This window comes from Paramisgurnus dabryanus, chromosome 4 (genome assembly GCF_030506205.2).
Source record: "Paramisgurnus dabryanus chromosome 4, PD_genome_1.1, whole genome shotgun sequence".
NCBI lineage: Eukaryota > Metazoa > Chordata > Actinopteri > Cypriniformes > Cobitidae > Paramisgurnus > Paramisgurnus dabryanus.
Genome location: NC_133340.1, coordinates 30164593 through 30188271, shown reverse-complemented (window position 1 = coordinate 30188271; position 23679 = coordinate 30164593). Strand labels below are relative to the sequence as shown.

Genomic DNA, 23679 nt, shown 5'->3' with positions numbered 1-23679 from the left:
TAACTGACAGTATGTAGGTGACTTTTGTGTGTTTTTGGTTGTATCATTCCTTCAGTTGTGTGTGGTGTGGTTTCAGATGGTAAAAACTGAATAAGTACTATTGTATTTATACCACATTTAAATGAATAATGTTTGTGTTTTTTATGTTTACTGTCATTGTTCTTTAAGTTATGAATGCAGAAGTGTTACTAATAATAATAACCTTTATTCTCTATAGTGCCTTCTCAAAATGCTGTACAGAAACAACAAAAAAACAAAGACACAACACACACAAATAATAAAATTAAAAAGACTCGATACACTGTAAAATAAATCAATTAAAAGCTTACCTAAAAATGAGTTTTAAGCTGAGATTTTAAAAGAGATCTAATAGTTTTATTTACCTAGTTAATGCGAACTGCCCTGTCACGTGACCAGCTGGGGTGGATCTTACTGCCCCGCTCACATGACTGGAACATTCGCTGTATGACACGCGCATTTATCGCTGCTAAAGACAGAAGAAAGCATTGATCTTTAAACATTATCAGACTCATTTATACATCAGATCAACATGAGCATCAGACACACATTTACTGCAGCTCTCTGCTTAACCCTGATGGGTAAGTTATCATAACTCAACTAATGCTAAGCTCAAACTCTTAATATCGAGCGCAAATCTCTCTCTCCCTGTGTCTATCTGTATATGACGTCATGCGTAACGATATGAATTTATCGCGGTGATTATCGGTTCGAATCGCTTTGCTAGTTTTTGATTATGATTTGATGTTGTGTTAGTGTTGTTGTGTTGTTGACTTTAGCATGTCACGACCTTTGTGTTTTAATCGTTGTTATTCACTGATCTCACGCGCGTTTCTCTTCAGTTTCATCCTTAATTTGAATTAATTTGTTGATTTTAAAACATTGCTTACACGCCGGACATTTGCGTTTGGAGGTCACGTGACTCGGCGTGACGCAAGAGCATCTCTGAAGTCACATGACAGCACGTGAAGAATAAAATCCTTCATTAATGTCGTTTCTTCTGAAGAACACAATATTTATATTTATACAAACTGAGTGTGAACAGATCTAAAAACAGATCTTAAAAAATTTTTTTTGTTAATAATAATACAGTTCGTGTTTATTATAAAGTTATTATTTTGTTTGTTAATGCTAAGAATTAGTTGTTTGTATTTTAGCTGAACTACAGAAACAGAAATCAAACAACAGTAAATATTCTGAGAGAGAGAGAGAGAGAGAGAGAGAGAGAGAGAGAGAGAGAGAGAGAGAGAGAGAGAGAGAGAGAGAGAGGTTATAAAGGGAAGTTTTAATTTGTTTGTGAAATCTGGTTATGACTTCTGACTGATTCTCATGATCACCCATCAGTTGCTGCTAAATTCATTTATCAGTTACACACCATCAGAAATAATCCACAGCCCTGATCTTGTACAGTACTTTTATTTTACCTCTCATGTGCCTCCATAAATGTACATTTGTATACTTCATATGTTTATATTTCAAAGTCAACTTTATATTGTAAATATCCTCTGATTCTATTTTATTTGCAATAGTACTTCATCCATCACCCAGCACCTTACCTTAATTGCACCTTAATGTTTGTTACTATTGTGTTATTGTATGTTTCTCGTTTTATGTATAATGCTTTGGCAATATTGTAAGTGACACAATCATGCCAATAAAGTGCTTTAAATTGAAAATTGAATTGACAGAGCGCAGTTATGCTTATTTGAAAGCCACGCCCACCGGAGGGGAAAACAATCCAACCGTCTCCATTGACTTTGTATTGAGACCGCTCCTTGTCATTTCTGGCTTATAACAAAAAACTGAATAATGCCTAAAAGCTGCTGTGTGACAAGATGACAAATACAGCTAACAAACAAAAAAAAAACAGAAATAAGTTTTTATAAGCTGCGGAGTCTTTTAAAATTCTCATGCTTCACTGCCACAAAGCGATACTGTCCATTTATTTGTCCCAATTTCACAAAAAACTCAGCCAAAAGATTTCTTTAAATAAATGAAAACTCTTTTGCGGAATTGACAGACGAGTCAATGTCTGTGTGTGGGGATTATTTTCACCTTGTTGACGGTACTATGAATCTTTAGTTATTATCTTTAGGGTTGGGGGCATTTAAAAAATTTGTCTTAAACTATTATTTCACACCATTGGCGAGGCTACACTCAAAAAGATTGACAGCTGGCCCACCCACTCAGAAGAGACAAAATATTTTTGTGGAAATCATGCATAAATTATAAAATAATTGCTCAAATATGCATAATTCAGAGATAAAAAAAAACTATTTATATAGAAAGTTTTTATTTACATGTGTTTCTAAACCTTACAACTATTTGAGCTCAAGAAGATGTTAAAGTGAGCTCACACACATACTTAAATAGACAGAAAATGATCTCAAAATCCCAGAGTCTTGGAAAGTTATGTCAGTTAAGTCTCAAAGTGAACGTAAAGAGTTCAGAAAGAAATCAGATGTGTGTGTCAGTATATGGATCCATGCTATCAGATTTTAAAGTGTCAGTACCTCAAGAAAAAATCTGCTTATGTTTGTGTCATTATATTTATTATACAACAAAAAACAAAAGGAAAATCACTTCTGTAGCTTTAAAAGATAAATTATATTTCATTTATACCATGAAGGAGACAGTTTTATTATTCTTTTGATTGTATTTCTGTTCATAAATATTGCTGTTAGATCTTACTTTATGTGTTACTTTGTTCTTTTTTATTTTTATATGAATCAAAAAAACTTCATGTAATCCATTAAACCACCACTATATTGTAAAATGAAAATGGCATTGAGGTCCACTCAGTTTAACATTAACGCCCCAGTTTCACACTATTTGAGGGGTAGATGTGGTTAGGGTTAGGCGCTATAATGATGGGGTTGGCTTAGGTAGGGGACCCCCATAATCTTTGACCTAATTTGAACACTGTTTAACTCAGCAGGTCTTATTAAAATGAATGAGTTTGTGGGATGACTCTTATAAGATGATAAAATATAAGAAGAGACACTAGATCAGGGGTCTAGATATCCCGCACATAGTCTATGAGGTGCCTGCCAATGGAGACTTAATAGTCTCAATTTTAATATTTATTTATTACATATTTTTTATATTAGCTTAGCTTGGCTTGGTTTACGTATGTACATATGTAAACATATCAACAAGTAAAAATATATAGACTATATAAAGATAGTTTTACTCAGATGTTCCTCACTCTGTTTTGAGTTCTCCAGCAGTCTTATAGCGACACCTGCTGGATATCAAGCATTACAACTGTTTAACTTTAACTAACTTACCAAAATATAATGAATAGTTGCGGTTTCTTGGTTACATATCAAAGAATTTAAAATGCATAATTATTAGTTCATGATTGGCATTAAAAAGTCTTTATAACATTTCATCTGTTCTTAGTTAACACATTTATACCTCGTGTATAAATAAATGATATTCAATCTGTAGTTTAATTTAGAGAGGAATAATAGCTGAGAATATTCCCAGTTAATAAACTTTCTCGAAACCTTTGCTGGGAAAAAAAAAACATGGATTTGTGGCCTTTGAGAATCGATTTTTAATCAACCACGTTTAAAAAACAATTAATTGATTTTTTTTTGCCCAGCCCTAATTGTTTGGTTCATGAATTAAGCAGAGTCTCCTCTTACGTCACAGCTTAACCGTCGCTCGCAGTTTAAATGCGTGATTTTTGCGCTTCTGAATAATGACAACATTGTGACAGCGTTGAAATAACATTCACCACGACCTGCTGAAAAAAAACAATAAAACCATTACAGAAAATTCTAATGGTTTCCATTAAAATACAAATAGGAACCATTAGCTTTTACCATTAAACCACTACACTGTAATGTATTTTGGGCCATATTCCATTAGAACCAATAGAATTCCCAATAAAACCAATAGAATTTCTGTGATGGTGTCTATTGTTTTTTTAGCAGGGTTTTAAAACAACAAACATAACGCTGTTAGAAGGTTAATCAGGTTGAGATAAAGTTCTGTGGGCTATTTTATTATACACAATTATTAAACAAACACAACCTGTCGAATACAAAGCATTGAAGTGTATTTTTATTGTGTTATTGTTTCAGGTTGTTTGGTTGTAACACACGCAGTCACACTTGAGGTGAAGGATGGAAACTTCACGTGCATTAAAGCACAACTGGACGCCAACTTCAGCATCACCTACAACACCACAAACGGCACGGTACAACACAACACACAAACACACATCTACATACACACAAACACATGTACTACACACAAACACACAATTACAACACACAAACACATATGTTCACACACCAACATGAACATGCTGTCTGTCTAATGTTTTTTTTGGTGTACTGACTACTGAAACCTACTGTTGTGGTATTATCATGAGTGGATTTATTCATATCTTGTCATGTCAAACTTGTCTTGTTGACTACAGTCATGACTAGTCAGTTAGTCAAAGCTGTGTTTTGTGTGTTTGTTGTGACAGAACACAATCGTCTTCATGCTGCCGGACTCGGCGTCCACAAACGGCAGCACATGTGGCAATGTTTCATCACGGCTGGTGGCGTCGTTCGGTGACGGTCACATGATGTCCATCGTGTTCTCCAGTGACGGGCGTCTCTACAGGGTGGAAAATCTGAGCTTACAGTACAACCTGAGTGACAGGAACACCTTCCCACAATCCACCAGCACAGGTGAGAGTCACACGTACGGGTGAAGCGTCCACGTGTGGTTTGAGCGTCCGGTCACGTGTGTGTTTCTCTCTTTACAGATGTGGTTTTGCTGGAGACAAACTCTTGGGGAATATCAGCGAAGATGAACAGCACATACAGATGTCTGAGCTCCAGCACCATCTTTCTGAACGCCACTGCCTCCGTCACCTTCTTTAATGTACGGATGGAGGCGTTTATGTCAGGAGGAAACCTCAGCACGGATGGTACATGACAGATCGAACATACACAGAATTATTTATCATGTTTATGTACACGCGAGTCTCCTGTGGTCAACAGTTAGGAAAGAATAACACACAAAATCAAAGTTTCTGAATATTTAAAATAAATGTAAAATGATTAATGTGAGAAATGTCTTCTGTTGAATGTACAGTAGATGATGTGATCTGTGTTGTGTGTTTGTGTAGAGTCCGTCTGCAACGCTGATCAAACTGTGACAACTGCTGCCCCACCCAAAACAACAACTGCTGCCCCATCTCCAGTTCCCCCGGGCATCCCAGAGCGAGGCAACTACACCGTCACCAATGGCAACAAGACCTGTCTGCTGGCCTTAATGGGACTACAGCTCAATATCACCTACTTATCCAAATCTCAAAACAAGGTCCTTACACACACACACACACACACACACACACACACACAGTTGTTTGATTGTGATCTGGTTTTATATCTTCATGTGTCTGAACACACAGACCGTCACTGAAGTCAGGAACCTGCAGCCCAATAAGACGTCATCATCAGGGTCATGTGGGGTCACAGTCAGCACACTGAAGCTGACCGAAGATCTACAAATGACAAACTTGAGCTTCATCTTCACACTGGTAATGTTATGTGTGTGTGTGTGTGTGTGTCTGTGATGTGTGTGTGTGTGTGTGTGTGTGTTTATCCTGTAATGTCCATTATAAGCATGATGTTTTGTGTTGTTGCAGAACTCGACTACACAGAAGTATTTTTTGAGCACTCTCAGTGTGTCTGCCAGCTGGCCTGACATGAAAGGTAACCTCCAGTAAAATATCACTGTATGTTAATGTGACATCATTAAAAGAGTACATTTTAAAGAACAATACATTAGGTACAATACATTACTCAATTAGATTGTTCACTTAACTCTTTCCCCACCGTTGATGAGTTTAGGGTTAGAAAAAATCCCTGCCAATGACACTTCCCTGACAAGTTTGTACGATAAACTATATTTCCACTATTATCCACCAGGTGGCGCTCTAAAAAGTTATAAAACAGTAAAAACTCAGTGTATGTTTTGATCATCGCTCTGAATCTGATCTCTTACAAAAGTCCTGCTCAAAAATTCAATCTCAGCTTTTTGTTTGTTTGAAAGCAGAGGGTCTTTTCTTTTCTTTGATGTGTTGTATGTCTGTCTATTTATAGAAGAACACTTTCTGGAAGGCATTAAACTTTTGTGAACGTCACATAAAAAAAATAATATTATAGATTATTAATATAATAAAAAGGTTTGTGCAGCTTTTAAATAGTAAAATATCTTTAAATGTCAAAATATAAATAAACAAAACGCATTGAGTCTTCAGTGCTGCAGAGGAAATATTGCCACAGATTACTAAACTCATTTTAATCTTTAACTTAAGACCTTGAGAGTTAAAATGATTCATTATTAAGTAAATAAATAATCCATTATGATGTGAAAGTTATGTACATGTGTTGTTACAGTACTAAAAACCTGAATTTCCTCCTTACTTTAAAACAGATGATTAGTTTGTGGTTCAATACTAGTTTTATAAAAACCCAACAACAATTAAACACAAATACAAACTCACTTATATTAAAGGATCAAATGAAACCTTTATTAACCAGTGTTTGTAGGGAAATCTAGTTGTATTGATGCATGTTTACTTTATATTTTTTAGACAGATTCATCTTTTCTCTTCATCTGTTGCGTTTAAAGCTCTGTTTGTTTCTTTAGTGATTGTTGTAAGGTCAGGTGTCTGAACTATAGATGGTTTCATCGGACGCACGTGATACACGTCTGGATCCGAACCTTACTTCCGGTTTCGTTTTTTTAATGGTCTGACTAGTTGCTAAACTGATCTCTTGAACAAATGCCTCGTCGAAAATAACAAATGTTTTGGTTTCCTAGGTAATCTATGTGTTGTTTTGTTTGCTTGTTATATAAATAAACTATGTTTAAAGAATTTGTTGTTATTTATTATTAGCGGAGTTTACCGGAAGTTACGTGTGGACTGCGACAGCGGCTTGTTTATGTTGTTACCGCTGAAACGGTCTATAGACCGACATTTATCTCACGACCCCAAATGTGTCATGATTCATGTTCATGTTATTTATTTGATGTTTATGCCAACAAAAGTGCACTTACAAGTAAAATAAAATTGGTTAGTATCAGTACTTTTTTACATTTCTAGAAATTGTTCACAAAACCATGATAATATTGATAACCGTGGGGATTTTGGTCACTTTAACTGGGATTTAAAACCTTCATACTGTTTCATCTCTAAGACCAATTCTTTTATTATTGATTTGATGTATATGTTATTAGATCTATAGGTATTTGATGTGATATTTATGATGTTTTTATTCAGTATGTACTGTATTGTGTAACATCACTTCATATATTGTGTGTGTTTGTGTGTTGTGTAGAGACGTTCTCAGCGGTCAACAATTCTCTGGCGTATCTTCAGGGCAGCGCAGGTCGATCGTTTATGTGCAGTTCTGAGCAGACGCTCGCTGTCGTGCCCACGTTCTCGATTAACACCTTCAGACTTCAACTTCAGCCGTTTAACGTTACTGGAAACCAGTTTGCTGCAGGTATGGATGATGACACAAGAACCGTTAGTTTAGTCTGCATTCATGTTGTTAATGTAGTTAAAGTCTAATAATAATATAATGATGAGATGAAGAGTCATTATCATCCTCTTCCTCTGTGTGTGTGTATAGCTGAAGAGTGTCGTCTGGATAAGGAGAATATGCTGATACCCATCATAGTTGGAGCGGCTCTGGCAGGTCTGGTGCTCATCGTTCTCATTGCGTATCTGATCGGTAGGAAGAGAACTCGTGCTGGATATCAGACCATTTAAACTCCCATCACTCCCGGTTTATTTCACTTCATCTATTCCCATTAGACGGACCACACACACACACACACACACAAACAGACTCACTGGAGTGTGTGTGTGTGTGAACTGAAATGTTCATTGTGTTTTTGTACTCAAAGTGTTTCTTCCCTGCGAGAGGTCATACGCTGTGGTCAATAATATTTGTTTAAGTTTTTAATCTGCTTGATTTGTGCTCTGATCTCAGGGCTGCTGTTCTTACGCTTTTGTGTTTGTAAATAATTGTTTTAGTTATAGATAACTTTTAAATGATTCACCATTTAAAATCAACCTAAACCACTTAACAAAAAAATACACACAGGTGTGTGTGCGTGCAAGTGTGTGTGTGTGTGTGTGTGTGCGTGAATGACTGACTTGATGTTAATAATTAATTCAATAATGTCTTCTTCTGTCTCTTATCAAGAACCGCTCTGGTAAATTACCCATAATTCTACACACAAATGCATGATCAGTAGTTCAGTCTTGGGGCCTCGTTTATAAAGCATGCATGCGCACAGATTTTATTGGTAAAGTGTGCGAACCAAAAATCCACAGCAAAGTCCATATTAATAAAAACTTTGTCTTTGACATGAAAGTAGTTAGAAGCACGTCAGGGTCTGAACAGACGAACGCACTTCTGCTTGTCAGACTGCTGCAGGTTCTTGGAAGTTCAAACATTGACAGGTGCTCTTTTATATGTCAATGACATGAATTAGTCATCATTTAAAGGCGGAGATTTGAAACGATTTAGCTGCGCACAATTTCAAGATCATTTGTGGTTGATTTCAGTCTATACGCATGTTTTCTGTGCACACGTCCGTTTTATGAATCACACTTTTGAGAAATTATAAGATCAAATTTTGTACGCAGTATTTTATAAATGAGGCCCCTGGATTGGGTAATACTGTTGTCATGTAGTGCTGGTGTGGCTGTAATGTTTGTTCACCTTTAGTAAAAAGGGATCATTGTATTAGTTTGTGTATGAGATCATCTGACTCCGCCCTCTTTACAAATGAATTCAATTTAACACAGTAGAGAGTTTTAGTGTCATTTCATTCATATTTCATCTGTTAAAACTGTATCTAACTCAACAACTATACATTTAAAATGAACATCTTTATTACTAACTAAATGATGTCATGTTTTTTGATGATGTCACAGCACATCACTGCAGTGACATCATTGTGCATGTGACTAAACACAGTCATTTAGTGTAAAGATTTCCGATTCATCCCAGTTATAAATGCAGCAGTTTGTTACTGAAGTTACTCTTATTTATGTTAAAAACTCAATGCTGTTTGAATCTTCAGTGAAAGATCTACAGAAGAACATCGACTCTTTATCAGCTCGTCTGATCTTTTATTTTTCTAGAGAACGCTTCATTATTTTTTTATGTATCAGGTGTGAGGTTAATAAATAATGACTTGCTCTCATTTGTGTCTCTCTGGTTCAGTGATAAATATGCTGTGTGTAATTCATATAATGTTCATATAATCTACACCGTCAGTAAAGAAACATTGCTTATTCATACTAGTAAAGAAATATAACCGCAGTAAAATCACATGGGTACTTTAATTTTACTGTGATGATTTGTGACAGCGGTTTAAAGGCAGAACCCTTGATACACCCTTAAAGACTTCATCTTCTTTTATCTGCAATAAGACTTGAGACTAGTCACCGCTCAACACTAGCTGCATTTACACAACTGTAATCAGTTTAAATGTTCAATCCGAATAAAGATGCTCCATGTAAACACCTCAATCAGAATAAAAAGACAAACAGATTAAAAATCTAATTGTTTTAAGAGATTGAGAACTGAAAAAGGGACGCTGTGCATGTGTGCAATGATATAGAACTGGCGTAATGACGCAAAGAACGATCTTGTGTTGTTGAAGTAAGTCACATGAAGTGACAATCTTGTCATTCTTAAATTTTCCTAATCTCCTTCCTGTAAAGTGATACAAAACAGCGTTGTCCAGTCTTTCCATGATTTAAACTCTGATCCACAAACGCATGTGTTTAGACTCGGTCTCGCTGACGGTCTCTACAGCACCACCTGAAGTCAAACACACTTTTTGGGCAGATATGAATGGGTGTTTTTGCTGATGCATGATAAAAAGCGTGGCACAAAACTCAGTGTGAAAATAAACACTGACCTGAAATAAACACACATTAATATTAGGAGGATGGTTTGTGTGTGCGTATCTTTAAACAGCGCAAGATTTGTCCAATGTATGCATGTCTAATAATCAAATCTGATTTAAAGCTTGCGTCATATAAACACGCACATCAATCCCATCACATTATGAAGTGTTCATGTTAATGCTATGATAGGATTTATCAATCAGAATGATGAGGTTAAATGTGTCCATGTAAACGTAACTATAGCACAAAATCCTTTGTGAATAAACATCTTCAGGTGTGTTGAGAAAAAACCAAAGGTTTATTTCACAGTGTTGTTGGTCAAATATTGAGATTGAGAATCAAATCTTTTCTCAATCCTGCCATGATAACAGTCATAACATATTTACAGCATCTCTGATTCAATAGAAATACAAAATATTATCGAAATGTAAGAAAATATACATTCATACCATTCAGTCTCCGTCACTAAACTATTCATTTATCAGCTTTTAAAAATAGGATTGTGTGTTTCTGTAAGGAATTAAGTGCAAACTAACAGATATTGGAATGTTTAGAGAAGATCAAACGGAGCGTCAGGATTCTTCAGCCACAATCCGAGCTCGGCAAATTCCTCTCAGCTTAGAAACGGTTGCCATAGAGAGACTTCCAGGCTCGAGGAAGATTTTCTTAGAAAGGAGGACAAAAAAAAACTAGTGAGCCACAGTAAGAGAGACTTGAAAGACTTTGATAGAAACATACGTGTGTAAAGAGTTACCTGCATGAAAGTGTGACAGTCCCGCACATCAGGGCCTTTAGTGATCCGTTTGAAGCGATCACAGACGTCTGGCAGGTTCTGGGCTCGGAGGATCTCCGCCTGATGATGTCGGATCAGAGTAAGAGCCACACGGAAGAGAATCTTAGAACCCTCGTAGAACAGACAGTCCCAGATCCGAAGAACCGTCTGATTGGACCAACAAGTGAACACATGATCAGATTTCAGCATCTAAACATTGTTTGGGTTTCGTGGGGTCTCTGATGGGTTTTACCTCCACGGGCAGAACGTCAATGAAGAGGCAGATGAACCAGCGAGAGACCAGCAGAGTCCACATGACACCGTGATCCTGCAGGAGTTTCCATACAGCAGGAACCTTCATCCTCACCAGCTCTCCTAAAACCTCCTGATCCATCTTCAGACCCAACATAGCAGGAGTGTAGTAATCTGATCAACACGGATATCAGACCAAATAAACACCAACTAACAAATCATTTAGTCAATGACGTCAGGAGAATAAAGATTTAACATCTGAAGTGTTTCTTTAGTGTGTGCGTGCGTGCGTGCGACCTGAGCCTGAGTTTATTCATAGACACACTGCTCAGAATAGCTCTTCCTATGTCACACAAATTCAAACGCTTTAATCCACGTGTGAGCTCCACCCTGAAACCCTCCCCTGTGTTTACACAGCCACATACTGAAGTCATTTCGCTGAAAGAGTCAAACTAATGTTTATATGAGGAAATGGAAACAAAGTCTAAGAATTTACATACCTGGCAGGATTTTTCCCAGCAGTATTTCCATCAGCCAGAAGGATTTCTCTTCATCTTTAGTTATAATCAGCAGATATCCGGCGATAAAGTTCATTCCCTATAGAGTCATATTACATCGTGACATATATGACACAAATAAATGTAAATACAACTCAAACATCTGCTGAACAATGAGACATTGACATAGAGATGAGCAGCGGCCTGCAGTGACGTGAACTCTGAATTATTTGAATTGTAAATCTGACGCATGCTGCTTCTGAAAACATCACTTTGGTAAATTCGCTTTTGTTTGACAGGTTGGGCTCGTATTAAAAGATGAAACATTTCCAGTTAGTCTACTGTCTATTATCATCATGAACATCACAACACTCCTAAACATCAAACATTAAAACACAATAAAGTCATTAAAGGAGACATTTATGAGACTTATTTAACTCTTTCCCCGCCAGTGGTTTTTATAATTTTTATAATAAAGTTAATTGCCTTCCAGAAAATGTTCTTCTTTAAATATATAAACATACAAATATCTCAAATGAAAGAACAGACCCTCAGCTTTCAAACAAAACAAAAAAACTTTCATCCTATCTTCATTTGTTCTCTTTTTATCACCTCTCAAATATGAGTAGGTGTCTTCAAAAATACAAAATTTGAACAAAAGCTTTTTTTCATTTTTGTAAAGGACTTTCTGTAGGAGATCAGATTCAAAGCGACGATCAAAACATACACAGAGTTTTTACTGTTTTTAGATCAGTGGATGCTTCAGTGTTTTATAAGTCCGGTAAGAGCGACACCTAGTGGATAATAGCAGAAATATAGATTGACATAAAAACTCGTCATTGGCAGGGAACCGTTTCTCTTAATTGATGATATAACTCATCAATGGTTGGGAAAGAGTTAAAGGGGACTTTTCACAAGACTTTTTTAAGATGTCAAATTAATCTTTGGTGTCCCCAGAGTACACATGTGAAGTTTTAGCTCAAAGATAATTTATTATAACATCTTAAAATTGACACTTTGTAGGTGTGAGCAAAATATGCCATCTTTTGGGTGTCCTTTTAAATGCAAATGAGCTTATAATAATGCAAACATTGATCACCATAATAGTGAAACTTTTTTCTCTCTCTCTGCACTAAATGTCAGTGCTGTGGTTGGATAGTGCAGATTTAGGGGCGGTATTATTATAATAACATCCCCTTCTGACATCACAAGGGGAGCCACATTTCAATGAGCTATTTTTGCTTGCAGAGAATGGTCTACCAAAACTAAGTTACTGGGTTGATCTTATCACATTTTCTAGGTTGATAGAAGCACTGGGGACCCAATTATAGCACTTAAACGTGAAGAAACTCTGTCCCAAATATGTCCCATTTAAAAAAAAATATAGAAACATTATTAAAGTTGTTTTCCAATTGTATCCTTCACAATACTTTAAGACAAACATCTGTTAATGTAAGTATCAGGTATTTAAGCATAAACCTTCAGATGAAAAGAGACACAAGTGTGTAGACTGATTCATAAATATCTGACTCCTATACTGTGACAGTGAAACATCAGGACGGGATGTGATGTATATTACCTGACAGTAACCCACAGCTGGATTATGATGTCCGTACGCTAACAGCACATGATAGAGAGCTCTCTGTAGACACGGATCAGAGGATTTACGGAAGTGAACGTTGTCTGGGAATGTTCTGTGCAGGTCTAAAAACATGAAAACATCTCTTAAACGTTTCACAGTGAAAAGAGAGAAAAGAGAGAAGATCCATCAGTGGATCTCACCGGTGTTGATGGTCTCCACTAGTTTAGGATCATGTTGAGTCTGAAGTAATGAGTGATAATATCCAGAGTTTCTCTCCATCTTCTCCTGGGCACCGCTGGCTGTCATCCACACCAGAGTCCGATGCTCATTGGGAACTCCTTTACGTACGTAACGCTTTACTATAGTACACAAACAAAACACTCCTGTAGATATGTACTGTAGTCATGTAGTCATTAACTGTGTATATGTGTGTGTCAGATTTACTCTTTAGGTTTCGCTCTACACGTTGTTTTCCCTTCAGTAGTTTTGACCATTTGATTGATCTTCTAGTGAGTACAGTCAAATACTCCGACATGAGCTCTTCATATGATTCATAGTCAAAGTCACTGGAGCGCTCGAACCCGTACGGATCCACACTGAAAATACAACAGACTTTAATTATCCTATCATGAAATATATCTGTTAAAGATTAAACTATCATCTGTATGATCTCTTAACTTCTGTCAAACTTATTAATGTCTTGCATTAGATATTGTTAATATCATACATTTATATTTATACATCGGCTTATATTCAAAGTGACTTTTGCACTGCTAACTCAATTCTCTAGCACTCTTCAACCATTTTTACAAATCATCTGATGTCAATGTGATGTATGAAGTCAAGTGCAGATCAACACATTAACTTTAGACATCTAACAAATACAATGTGACACAATATAATCAAATCTCACAAACTTGTTTTTGCTTGTTGTCTTTCTTATTACCGTGTTTAAACCATTTTGATTGTGACAAACGCAGTGTCTTGTTACAAATAACAGAGAATTGCAAACGTGAACAAAGAATAAAATGAAAGTCTTGTGATGACACAGGCCGCTGTTGTGTACCTGTTCAGGTAAAGTGTGTTGAGCTCATTATTGGGTGTCTGTTACATAAGAAGATCAGGTGACACGAGCACTTTACATCAATAAAGCCAAATTCAAGGGAGGGAAAGACAAGTTAATGATTTATTTCATGTTCACAGTTTTCACACATATAGATATGATTATAATGGGTTTTAAAGGTAATCTAAAATGTGTTTGATTGATTTGTTTTATCTTCTGTGCTGTGAGTCTGAATGACGTCACTCATTGTGTTTTTAAGTTTATGATCTTTAATGAATGAATGGACAGAATCACAGGACAACACAGTAAATAAAGTTTAAGAGTGAAAACTGAACAAGAAACTAAACTCGAAGAAAGTTCATTCATCTGACGAATCATATAATGTGTGTCTGAATCATCACAACACTTCATTATTAAATCAATTCATCTGTTCAACATATGAATACATAGAAAAAATACTGTGTGTGTGTGTGTGCGTGCGTGTACCTGTCCACTCTCTCTCTGGCGGTGCTCGGGACGTTAATGCGCAGCTGCGGTTGACCGGACCGGGCTCCGTTCCGCGGATCCATCATCACTACACAAATGAACCGCAGAAGCTCCGGGGCTCCATTCACATCTCCGATCCGTACAACAGAACTTCTGGTGGACACTAGAACTGTTCTCCCGCGGGACAGTGCGCGGGCCCGATCCACCTGCCGGGCGCGCCACACTCACATGCACGCGCAGATAAACGCGGATCACACTTTCACAGCCGTTGTTTCAAACGGGCGTCTCCGACGTATTCGCATGTACTCACACATGACGGCGGACACTTCACAAAGAAACAAGCGCGATTTACTTCTCCGCGCAGAGCAGGCTCAAGGACACACGTCAATCAAACAGAGGGGCGGGGTTATATGAGCTAGTCACACCTATTATAGGACGTTTCACAAGTCAGTCAAACCGGGGGGTGGGGTTATGTGAGAGGTAGGCCGCGCCTCTCATACCACAGTCAAACAGAGGGGCGGGGCGGGGCGGCGTTTAAAACAGTAAATAAAGACACACGTCCGAACTTGACTTTAATAACACAGCAGTACAAGTTTACTAGGAAAAATAGCAGGCTTATGTTTCTTTTAGCATTTATTATGGCAGCACCATGGTGTTCTTCGAGGAGTATCGTTTTAATGCATTAATATATAAGTTCTGTCCAGTGTTGTGGTATATATACGCGTGTTTACAACACTGTAGTGCTGTAGTAGTTTTTTTGTGTGGTTCAGATCATATGTGGCCCTGACAATAAATGATTATATAAACTGGACATTGTCCTCAGAAACAGGATTATTATTAAATCAACCGTCTCTGCTTCAGTTCAGGGGGTGGAGTTTAGACACAGACACGCCCATCCATACTGTCACCATGACGACTCATCATCATCATCATTTTTAGAGCAGACTTTAACTTTAACAAGCCAAATTTCCATGAGGATGTTAAACTGATGCGTACGTACTGTATTTGTGTTGAACACAAACCAATGAGACAATAAAACATTACCTGAAAAAAACAAACCCAAAAAGAAGGTGAAATATCTCTACAACTTTAAAGTCCTTTTACTAGTTTACTTTAGTTTGATCTAGTTTAATGAGATGACAAAAGATTAAACATGGTCAACCTTTACGTACAAATACTGCTTTATATGACACAAGATTCAATAGTTTAATTGCTTTAGCATCTTTCCTTGTTTTCTACAGTTTGTCCTCCTGTTAGTGTATCAAAGATTATATTAGCAGTGATTATACCTGCAATATAAAACCATCTATATCATTATAACAAATATATAAGCAATTATAAATATATGAATGGTTCTGGATGCTGCTTGGTCAATGCAGTGTCAATATAGTAACAGCTAAGAAAAGGGAACACCTGTTCAACAGCTACTTCACCAAATAACATCAAACATTTGTGTGGTTTTTATTTGAAAAACTCAACTTTGTACCTGGGTTCATCATTCAAAGTTCAGAAGTTGAATGTGTCAGTGAATCTAATAGTTTTGGGTATGTAAGTGACTTTTACAGAAGGATGACAGTAATTGAAGGTTTTATACTTTGGTCGTTCTCTTCTTGAAGAATCATCTGTGTCGTCTTCTTCTTTTGATGGAGACGTTTGATAATCCAGTGTTCTCAGACCGCATGATTCCTCATCTAAAACCTTTAGCTCACTCACAGAAATGTCTCTCTTACTCTCCGTGAGATCCTGAATAATGTTAGGATCACAGATTTTGACTGGGTTCTTTAGAAACGAATCTTCCTCCTGAGCAGCATCACAGTATCTCTGTGGAAGTGAGCCGAGCAGCAGATCATCATCATCATCATCATTTGACCTCTTCAGTTTAGTCACAATGGAATTGAGACTTTGGTTGTAAATGAGATGTTGCTCTGCTTGTGGTGTTTCTCCGTTTACAGTAAGATTTGGGTGGTGCTCTGATGGTAGTTTGCAGGTCGTCACATCAACATCCTGAAGCTTCAGATGAGATGTGTGAACTTCATGAAGATCAGCTGATAGTTTGACTTCAGACACTGATGTGATGTGAGGAGAGCGTTCACTTCGCAAACTCCCTGAAGACTGCAGAAGATGTTTCTGTGAATGAAGAACCTCTGATGGATAGATCGGTGGATTTGCTGCTTGTATTTGCTCTCTGGTTAAAGCATTGGATTGAGTTTGTTGTTTTATTGTAGAGTTCTTCAGGAGTTGGGTTTTGTTTGGATTCATGCACTTAGAAGATGTCAAGCATTTGTTTTGCTGACACTCTTCAGTCTGGATGAGTGAATCTGCTGAAGTCCAAACCTCAGGCAGAGAGACGACCGTGGCCACGTGAGGTTCTTCTATCATTAAAGCTTCATTCTTACTCTCATCTTCTGACCGTTCCTCCACAACACATAAAGACAGATTCTCCACTTGACCTTTTCTCAAAGTAACATTATCAATACATGGATGATCCTTCATCTCCTGACTCTGAACATTTCCCTCATGTTCTTGCTCATCTAAATTAGGTTGTCTCTCTACATTCCCAACTTTTCTCTGAGCAGCCTCTGATTCTTTTCCATCATAAACTTGAAAAATAAAATCATTTTGTTCTTGTTTTAACCGACGGTCTTTCACAGGAACTACTTTGTTTTCTAATAGTTTGTGTGCATGAAGGGATTTGAGCACAACTTTACAGTTTTCTTTCTTATATTTTAACTCATTTTTGCTTTGTACCTTCACTAGATTCTCAAACTTCCTCATGATATTCGAGATCACAGGCCCATCGCACATGTGCTGCTTCTGTACTCCAGACCTCAGGGCATTTTGAATTTTCTTCTTCTCTACTGCAGTGAATTTGTCCACCATCTCCCGAACCCTGAGACCTTTTCTTTTCCCAGTGGGCTGTAAATGGATGCTCTGTATCTTTGTGTCTTTCATGCGGTGTCCTGTGATGTTCAGAGCGCCCACCTGACGTCTGTGAGTTATTGAGGCCTTTGGGATGTTCTTTAGAAACTTTGATCTGAGAAGGTTAAAGGTGGAAAGACGAGAAGGTCTGGTTCCTAAAGTCTCCCGGGACACTGATGATTGAAGATTTAGACGTTCCTGGGTTTGGTAAAGCAGGAGACTCTCCAGGATGTCTCGGATCACTGGATTTGTTGAATGATTTAGGATCAGTTGTTTTAATGATTTGTAGTCCAGCGTGTCGTTAACAACAGACCGCTGATGTTCATCGTTCTGTACTCTGTGAAATAAAAGTGCTTTGTTCTGTGTGCTTGCAATGAAGTAACATCTTCAACAGAATATATTCAATCTTTTTAAATTATTATAAAAGCCAGTGTATAACATAAAAATATCCTTTTTAGGGTTTTTTGTGCATTTGTTTAAAGCTGTGCAGAAAAGGGATTTGGATTTGAGCGTGAGAGGTTTAGGTTGACAGCAGAAATTATAAAAAATGAACAATAGATATAAACCATCTCTGTTAAAGTCTTTTATATTCACAAAAGCTGTGATCAGTTAAGGGTCATGCTGCTGTTATTCCAATATTATCTCAAATATTTGAATAATGAAATATGCATTTACAGCAGAACACATGAACAGATTTTCTGCTTTATTGTCTGCTTTTATGCTACAGAAGAAGATAAATATTGTTAAGCTGCTACCACAGCATCTGAAACTCAAAACTAAAATACTGAACAATCTCACTTATAGGACCATCTAGAGTCTACTATAAGGTTAAAACTCACATGAGATCTTTTCATTTCAAAACATCAGTTTATTATTTTATCTCATGTTTTCAAACACCACACATCTTATTGCTGTGAATATTTTAAGGTACAATCTGGACACTATAAATGTGAGCTAAAGTGAAAGCATGTTAATACAGAGTTAAAGAAACACACGCATTTACTTCTCTGCAGATGAGGCTCGGTATAATTTAGCACCCAGATCTTCTAGTTTATCTCTTCTGTCCAGAGTCTGATAGAGCCCTGCAGGAACCTGACTGAGTCCATAAAGCAGACCGTACAGACAGCCAGCGATCAGACCTGTCGCACTGCTCTCACCTGTAACATCATCATCACCAACATCATCACCAACAACATCATCACCAAAATCATCACCAACATCATCACCAACAACATCATCATCACGTCATCACCACCAACATCATCATCACCAAAATCATCACCAACATCATCACCAACATCATCACCACCAACATCATCACCAACATCATCATCACCAACATCATCACCAACATCATCACCAACATCATCACCAACATCATCATCACCAACATCATCACCAACATCATCATGAACAACATCATCATCACCAAAATCAACCTCAACATCAACCCCAACATCACCACCAACATCATCACCAACATCATCACCAACATCATCATCACCAACATCATCATCAACAACATCATTATCACCAAAATCAACCTCAACATCAACCCCAACATCACCACCAACATCATCACCAACATCATCACCAACATCATCACCAACATCATCATCACCAACATCATCATCAACAACATCATTATCACCAAAATCAACCTCAACATCAACCCCAACATCACCACCAACATCATCACCAACATCATCATCACCAACATCATCACCAACATCATCACCAACATCATCATCACCAACATCATCATGAACAACATCATCATCACCAAAATCAACCTCAACATCAACCCCAACATCACCACCAACATCATCACCAACATCATCACCAACATCATCACCAACATCATCACCAACATCATCACCAACATCATTATGAACAACATCATCATCACCAAAATCAACCTCAACATCAACCCCAACATCACCACCAACATCATCACCAACATCATCATCACCAACATCATCACCAACATCATCACCAACATCATCACCAACATCATCACCACCAACATCATCACCAACATCATCATCACCAACATCATCACCAACATCATCACCAACATCATCATCAACAACATCATCATCACCAAAATCACCCTCAACATCAACCCCAACATCACCACCAACATCATCACCAACATCTTCATCACCAACATCATCACCAACATCATCACCAAAATCAACCTCAACATCAACCCCAACATCACCACCAACATCATCACCAACATCATCACCAACATCATCATCACCAACATCATCAACAACATCATCACCAACATCATCATCATCCCCAACATCATCACCAACATCATCACCAAAATCAACCTCAAAATTAACCCCAACATCATCACTTAAATCAACCTCAAAATCAACCCCAACATCACCATCATCATCACCAACATCATCACCAACATCATCATCATCATCACCAACATCACCAATCTCATCTTCACCAACATAATCATCACCAACATCATCATCACCAACATCATCACCAACATAATCATCATCACCAACATCATCATCACCAAAATCAACATCAACATCATCACCAACATAATCATCATCACCAACATAATCATCATCACCAACATCATCATCCCCAATCTCATCCTCACCAACATCATCATCACCAACATCATCAACATTTTTTACAATTTCTTAAGATTTTTGTAGATGAGATACTCACTGATTGTCAACAATATCTGTAAAACTGGCATTCAATCTGATTCATTTAGTTTTACTTCACTACTGTTTATTATTTAGTACTAAAATGATCCCTAACCAATCTTTTACTGGTCATCATGTCTAAAAACAAACATCATCATGATCTTCAAAACAACAACAGGTGTAAGACAGATTCAGTCATGTTAATAATAAATAAATGTAGATAAGAGAGGAGTTTCTCACCTCCATGTAACATGGCCCGTTTACATAACTCTTCCCAGTTTGATCCTGAAGCCAGTAGAGCGTCGTATGCGATCATGGGTGCGTCGTGACCTCTGCGTCCTGGACAACCTTCTGAACTCCACCTCTTATACATCTGAAGAGATAAGCAGTGTGTATGCACAGATGAACCAAAACAAGCAGATGTTATTGAATCTGAATTATTTTATAGACATATGTTTGTGTATATTTGACCTTATCTGTCTCTTCAGCATCATAGTGTTCAGGAAACACAGGTTTACTCTGAGAGTCTTCCAGACCTCGCTCTTCAAGATAAAACTGCCACTTAGCCTCAAAGTAAAACCATGTCTCTTGATATTCTACACAGCAGAAATAAGAACAAGTCAACATGTTTTGTCTTATAATCACAAATCTATGAATATTTACAGAAATTCACCAGCCATGTGACGGATGGTTTTCCTGCAGTATTCTTCTGCTTTGGGTATCACAGTCACGAGATCACGAGCCCAGTTCACCAGCGGCTTACCCTGTACAGCGTATGATGCAAAGAGAGCCGTACACAGAGAACCCAAGAACCCTACACACATACATACGCACAGATGTAAGTCTGAATGGATTTATTGTAGATATATTTTACAGATGTGTTGTGTTGTGTTGTCCTGTACCTATAGGGTGATTGTGGGTCATTCGGCCCGTTTCAATGCTCACTTCGATCAGATTATCTAATCTCTCGGGCTGCCAGTAACGCATTCCTACACACATGGCTTTAGACGCAGCTCCATTACCAGAACCTAAGAGTCAACATTAACTCACTTAATAATAATAAATACTTCTCTATGTTGTGATGAAACTTAAAGATGCTGTAGGGTGAGCTGACAGTATTTGACTATGACTCATGAATCTCATGTACCTTTCTCATTGTACGGTGTATGCCAGGCCAACAGAAAGTTGTTTGGTTTGAGGTTGACACATCCTTCAACAGTATTGGGATCTGGAGCTCGACCCTGCAGACAGATCATGGCCTCCACATAGAGTCGAACCAGTTCCCTATAGAGATCCTCCAGACACCAGTAATCTGACCAACATCACATCAGACCTTACACAAACATCTCCAGATCATACATTCAATTATTCATTATAACTTATTATGTACAAACATTCCCCAAAAATAAGTGCAGAAAAGCTCATTGGATTATTGTGTGATACAGACACAGAAATTATCTTAAAAGTGAAGGTGCACAGAATAAAACCTAACTAAACCTCATTTCAACTGCTTTGACTCTTCTTCTTCTGATGATGATGATGAAGATCTCTGTTCAAGCTCAATTTCATGCATATGTGTGTGCTGTGTTTTATCATCTTACACTGTTGGTGTTGTATATGCGTGACATTTAGTCTCAGGTTTAGTTCTGATTAGCCGCCGTCTGATGAGACGTGTTTGTGTGAGGCATTTTGTGGACATTAAGAGTCCCCGGGGACAACGACAAACCCATCATCCAACATCTCATCTGTCTGTTGCCGTAACAGATGAAGGCCACATGGATTAGATGAAGTATTTGAGCGAGATGGGAGGGAACTCACTAATGAAGTGTTATCGCGGTGAGGATTTCCCATTAACTCCTGCAGGATCTAACATTTCATTTACTGTACTACACACAGGTTGCTATAGTTTCAAGATGTATGTGAAGTTTTACAGAGATGTTGTTTTCTCTCACAGTCTATGGGTTTGATTTATTTTGTGGTGGTTTTGTCAGTGGTGTTGGTATTCAGATAAGAAGTGTTGTAATCCCAGCGGCTGTCATCACATGAGCACTACAGCGGCTTTGAACAGAATCCACTACGGAAAGCCAAACGTCCAGAAGCCAAGTGCTACTATTGAGTATGAGTTGAGATCAGATGAACGCAGGTTTATTTTGAGCCTGATGGTCCTGGAGGCTGTGTGGTCAGAAGTGAAGTCGATGTGTGTTTGTGTGGAGATGATCAGACAGGATTACAGCCGTATGTTATTTATGACAGAGATTACAGAGAGAGAGACGCACAGCTCAAAGCTCTATTCTCGTACCAATGCTGGAATGTTGAAAGTGCAATGTGTGGAAAGTCGACATTCATGTTTATGTATACAGGAGGAAAGCATGGAGAGAAGGAAGATTCTCATGACCAAGAGATGAATTAATCAGAAACTACTTTCAAATGGACATCATTGCTTTATAGATATCAAATAAATTAAAGACACAACCTGATAGAGGTTTAATGCTAACATTTACACCCCATAGTTCTTCATTAAATTCTTTAAACAAGCACAAATGAATGTTTTATTAAACAAGCACTTTATTAAAATGTCTCACCGGTGACGAGAGCTTCAGCAGTGGTCATGTGCATTAGAGCTCCATCACTGAGGGGCCAATGATCTTCATCCAGTTTTAAAACTCCAAGACCCCCAAGATCAGAGAGTTCCTTCTGAATTCGGACTCCCGAGATGCACGATTCCCATCGACCTTTACGATATCCCAGAGCATCTCCAACTCCTCCAAGAACCATCGCAGCCTGAAACTTCTCCATGAAAGATCCTTCAAGTGGTCGGTAGCAGCTGTCTGTGCCCTCTGTTTACTTCTCTATGGTGTATTTGTGCACGGGGGCTTCGCCATCTAAGCTCACTCCAGACGTTATCAGCACGACCTCTTTGTTTGGCGGCACTGAGCGCTGATCAGGTGTCTCCTAAAAAGGCAATCTCTATGGCACCAGCCAGGGGACAAGGGCTTGAGTCATCTGGTTGAAGACCACTACTACTGTAAGAATGTCAGAATATGAGCTTTGTATTATTATCAATATAGAGAGACAGAAAAACATTACTGATGTTCATCTACTTCACCAGTGTATCTCATGTCTTTCAAAGAAATACACGTTATTTACTTTAGTTAGTAAACATACTGTCAAATAAAAGTAACATAAATCTGACACTTACAGTCAAACATCACTGCGTGGTTAAAACCAACAACAATAAACAAACAGGACAAATACTGACAATGTATGAATGAAAACACAGATTCATGATCACACTTCATTATTTCATTAAATTGTGTGTATTAAAATGAGTTTGATCACATCTTTATTCTGAAGAAAGTGTGAGTGCTTTAAATATAGAACAGGATTTATGATTTATGTCTCAGGTTCAGATCTCATCTTTAGTTTAATCTCTTTCACATCACTGTAA

At 37.7% G+C, this 23679-nt stretch overlaps 3 protein-coding genes across 3 annotated transcripts; 1 reads left to right on the top strand and 2 right to left on the bottom strand.

The window, feature by feature from the left end:
• Nucleotides 1-423: 423 nt before the first annotated feature.
• lamp1a (lysosomal associated membrane protein 1a) lies at nucleotides 424-9261 on the top strand. The gene is made up of 9 exons (XM_065254023.2): nucleotides 424-599; nucleotides 4113-4228; nucleotides 4505-4712; nucleotides 4790-4954; nucleotides 5156-5349; nucleotides 5441-5569; nucleotides 5678-5744; nucleotides 7377-7544; nucleotides 7674-9261. Exons 1-9 carry the CDS (start codon nucleotides 551-553, stop codon nucleotides 7811-7813), a joined length of 1236 nt encoding a protein of 411 aa, XP_065110095.1. The 5' UTR covers nucleotides 424-550; the 3' UTR covers nucleotides 7814-9261.
• A 987-nt stretch (nucleotides 9262-10248) lies between these two features.
• Nucleotides 10249-14973, bottom strand: grtp1a (growth hormone regulated TBC protein 1a). The gene is made up of 8 exons (XM_065254024.2): nucleotides 14626-14973; nucleotides 13521-13672; nucleotides 13277-13435; nucleotides 13074-13198; nucleotides 11498-11594; nucleotides 10999-11171; nucleotides 10728-10913; nucleotides 10249-10638 (listed from the first exon to the last, which is right to left on the bottom strand). Exons 1-8 carry the CDS (start codon nucleotides 14709-14711, stop codon nucleotides 10546-10548), a joined length of 1071 nt encoding a protein of 356 aa, XP_065110096.1. The 5' UTR covers nucleotides 14712-14973; the 3' UTR covers nucleotides 10249-10545.
• Nucleotides 14974-18391: 3418 nt separating this feature from the next.
• adprhl1 (ADP-ribosylhydrolase like 1) lies at nucleotides 18392-23159 on the bottom strand. The gene is made up of 7 exons (XM_065254025.2): nucleotides 22814-23159; nucleotides 21379-21543; nucleotides 21134-21259; nucleotides 20905-21045; nucleotides 20703-20827; nucleotides 20472-20604; nucleotides 18392-18701 (listed from the first exon to the last, which is right to left on the bottom strand). The coding sequence occupies exons 1-7, from the start codon at nucleotides 23025-23027 to the stop codon at nucleotides 18544-18546; spliced, it is 1062 nt and encodes a 353-aa protein (XP_065110097.1). The 5' UTR covers nucleotides 23028-23159; the 3' UTR covers nucleotides 18392-18543.
• Nucleotides 23160-23679: the final 520 nt, after the last annotated feature.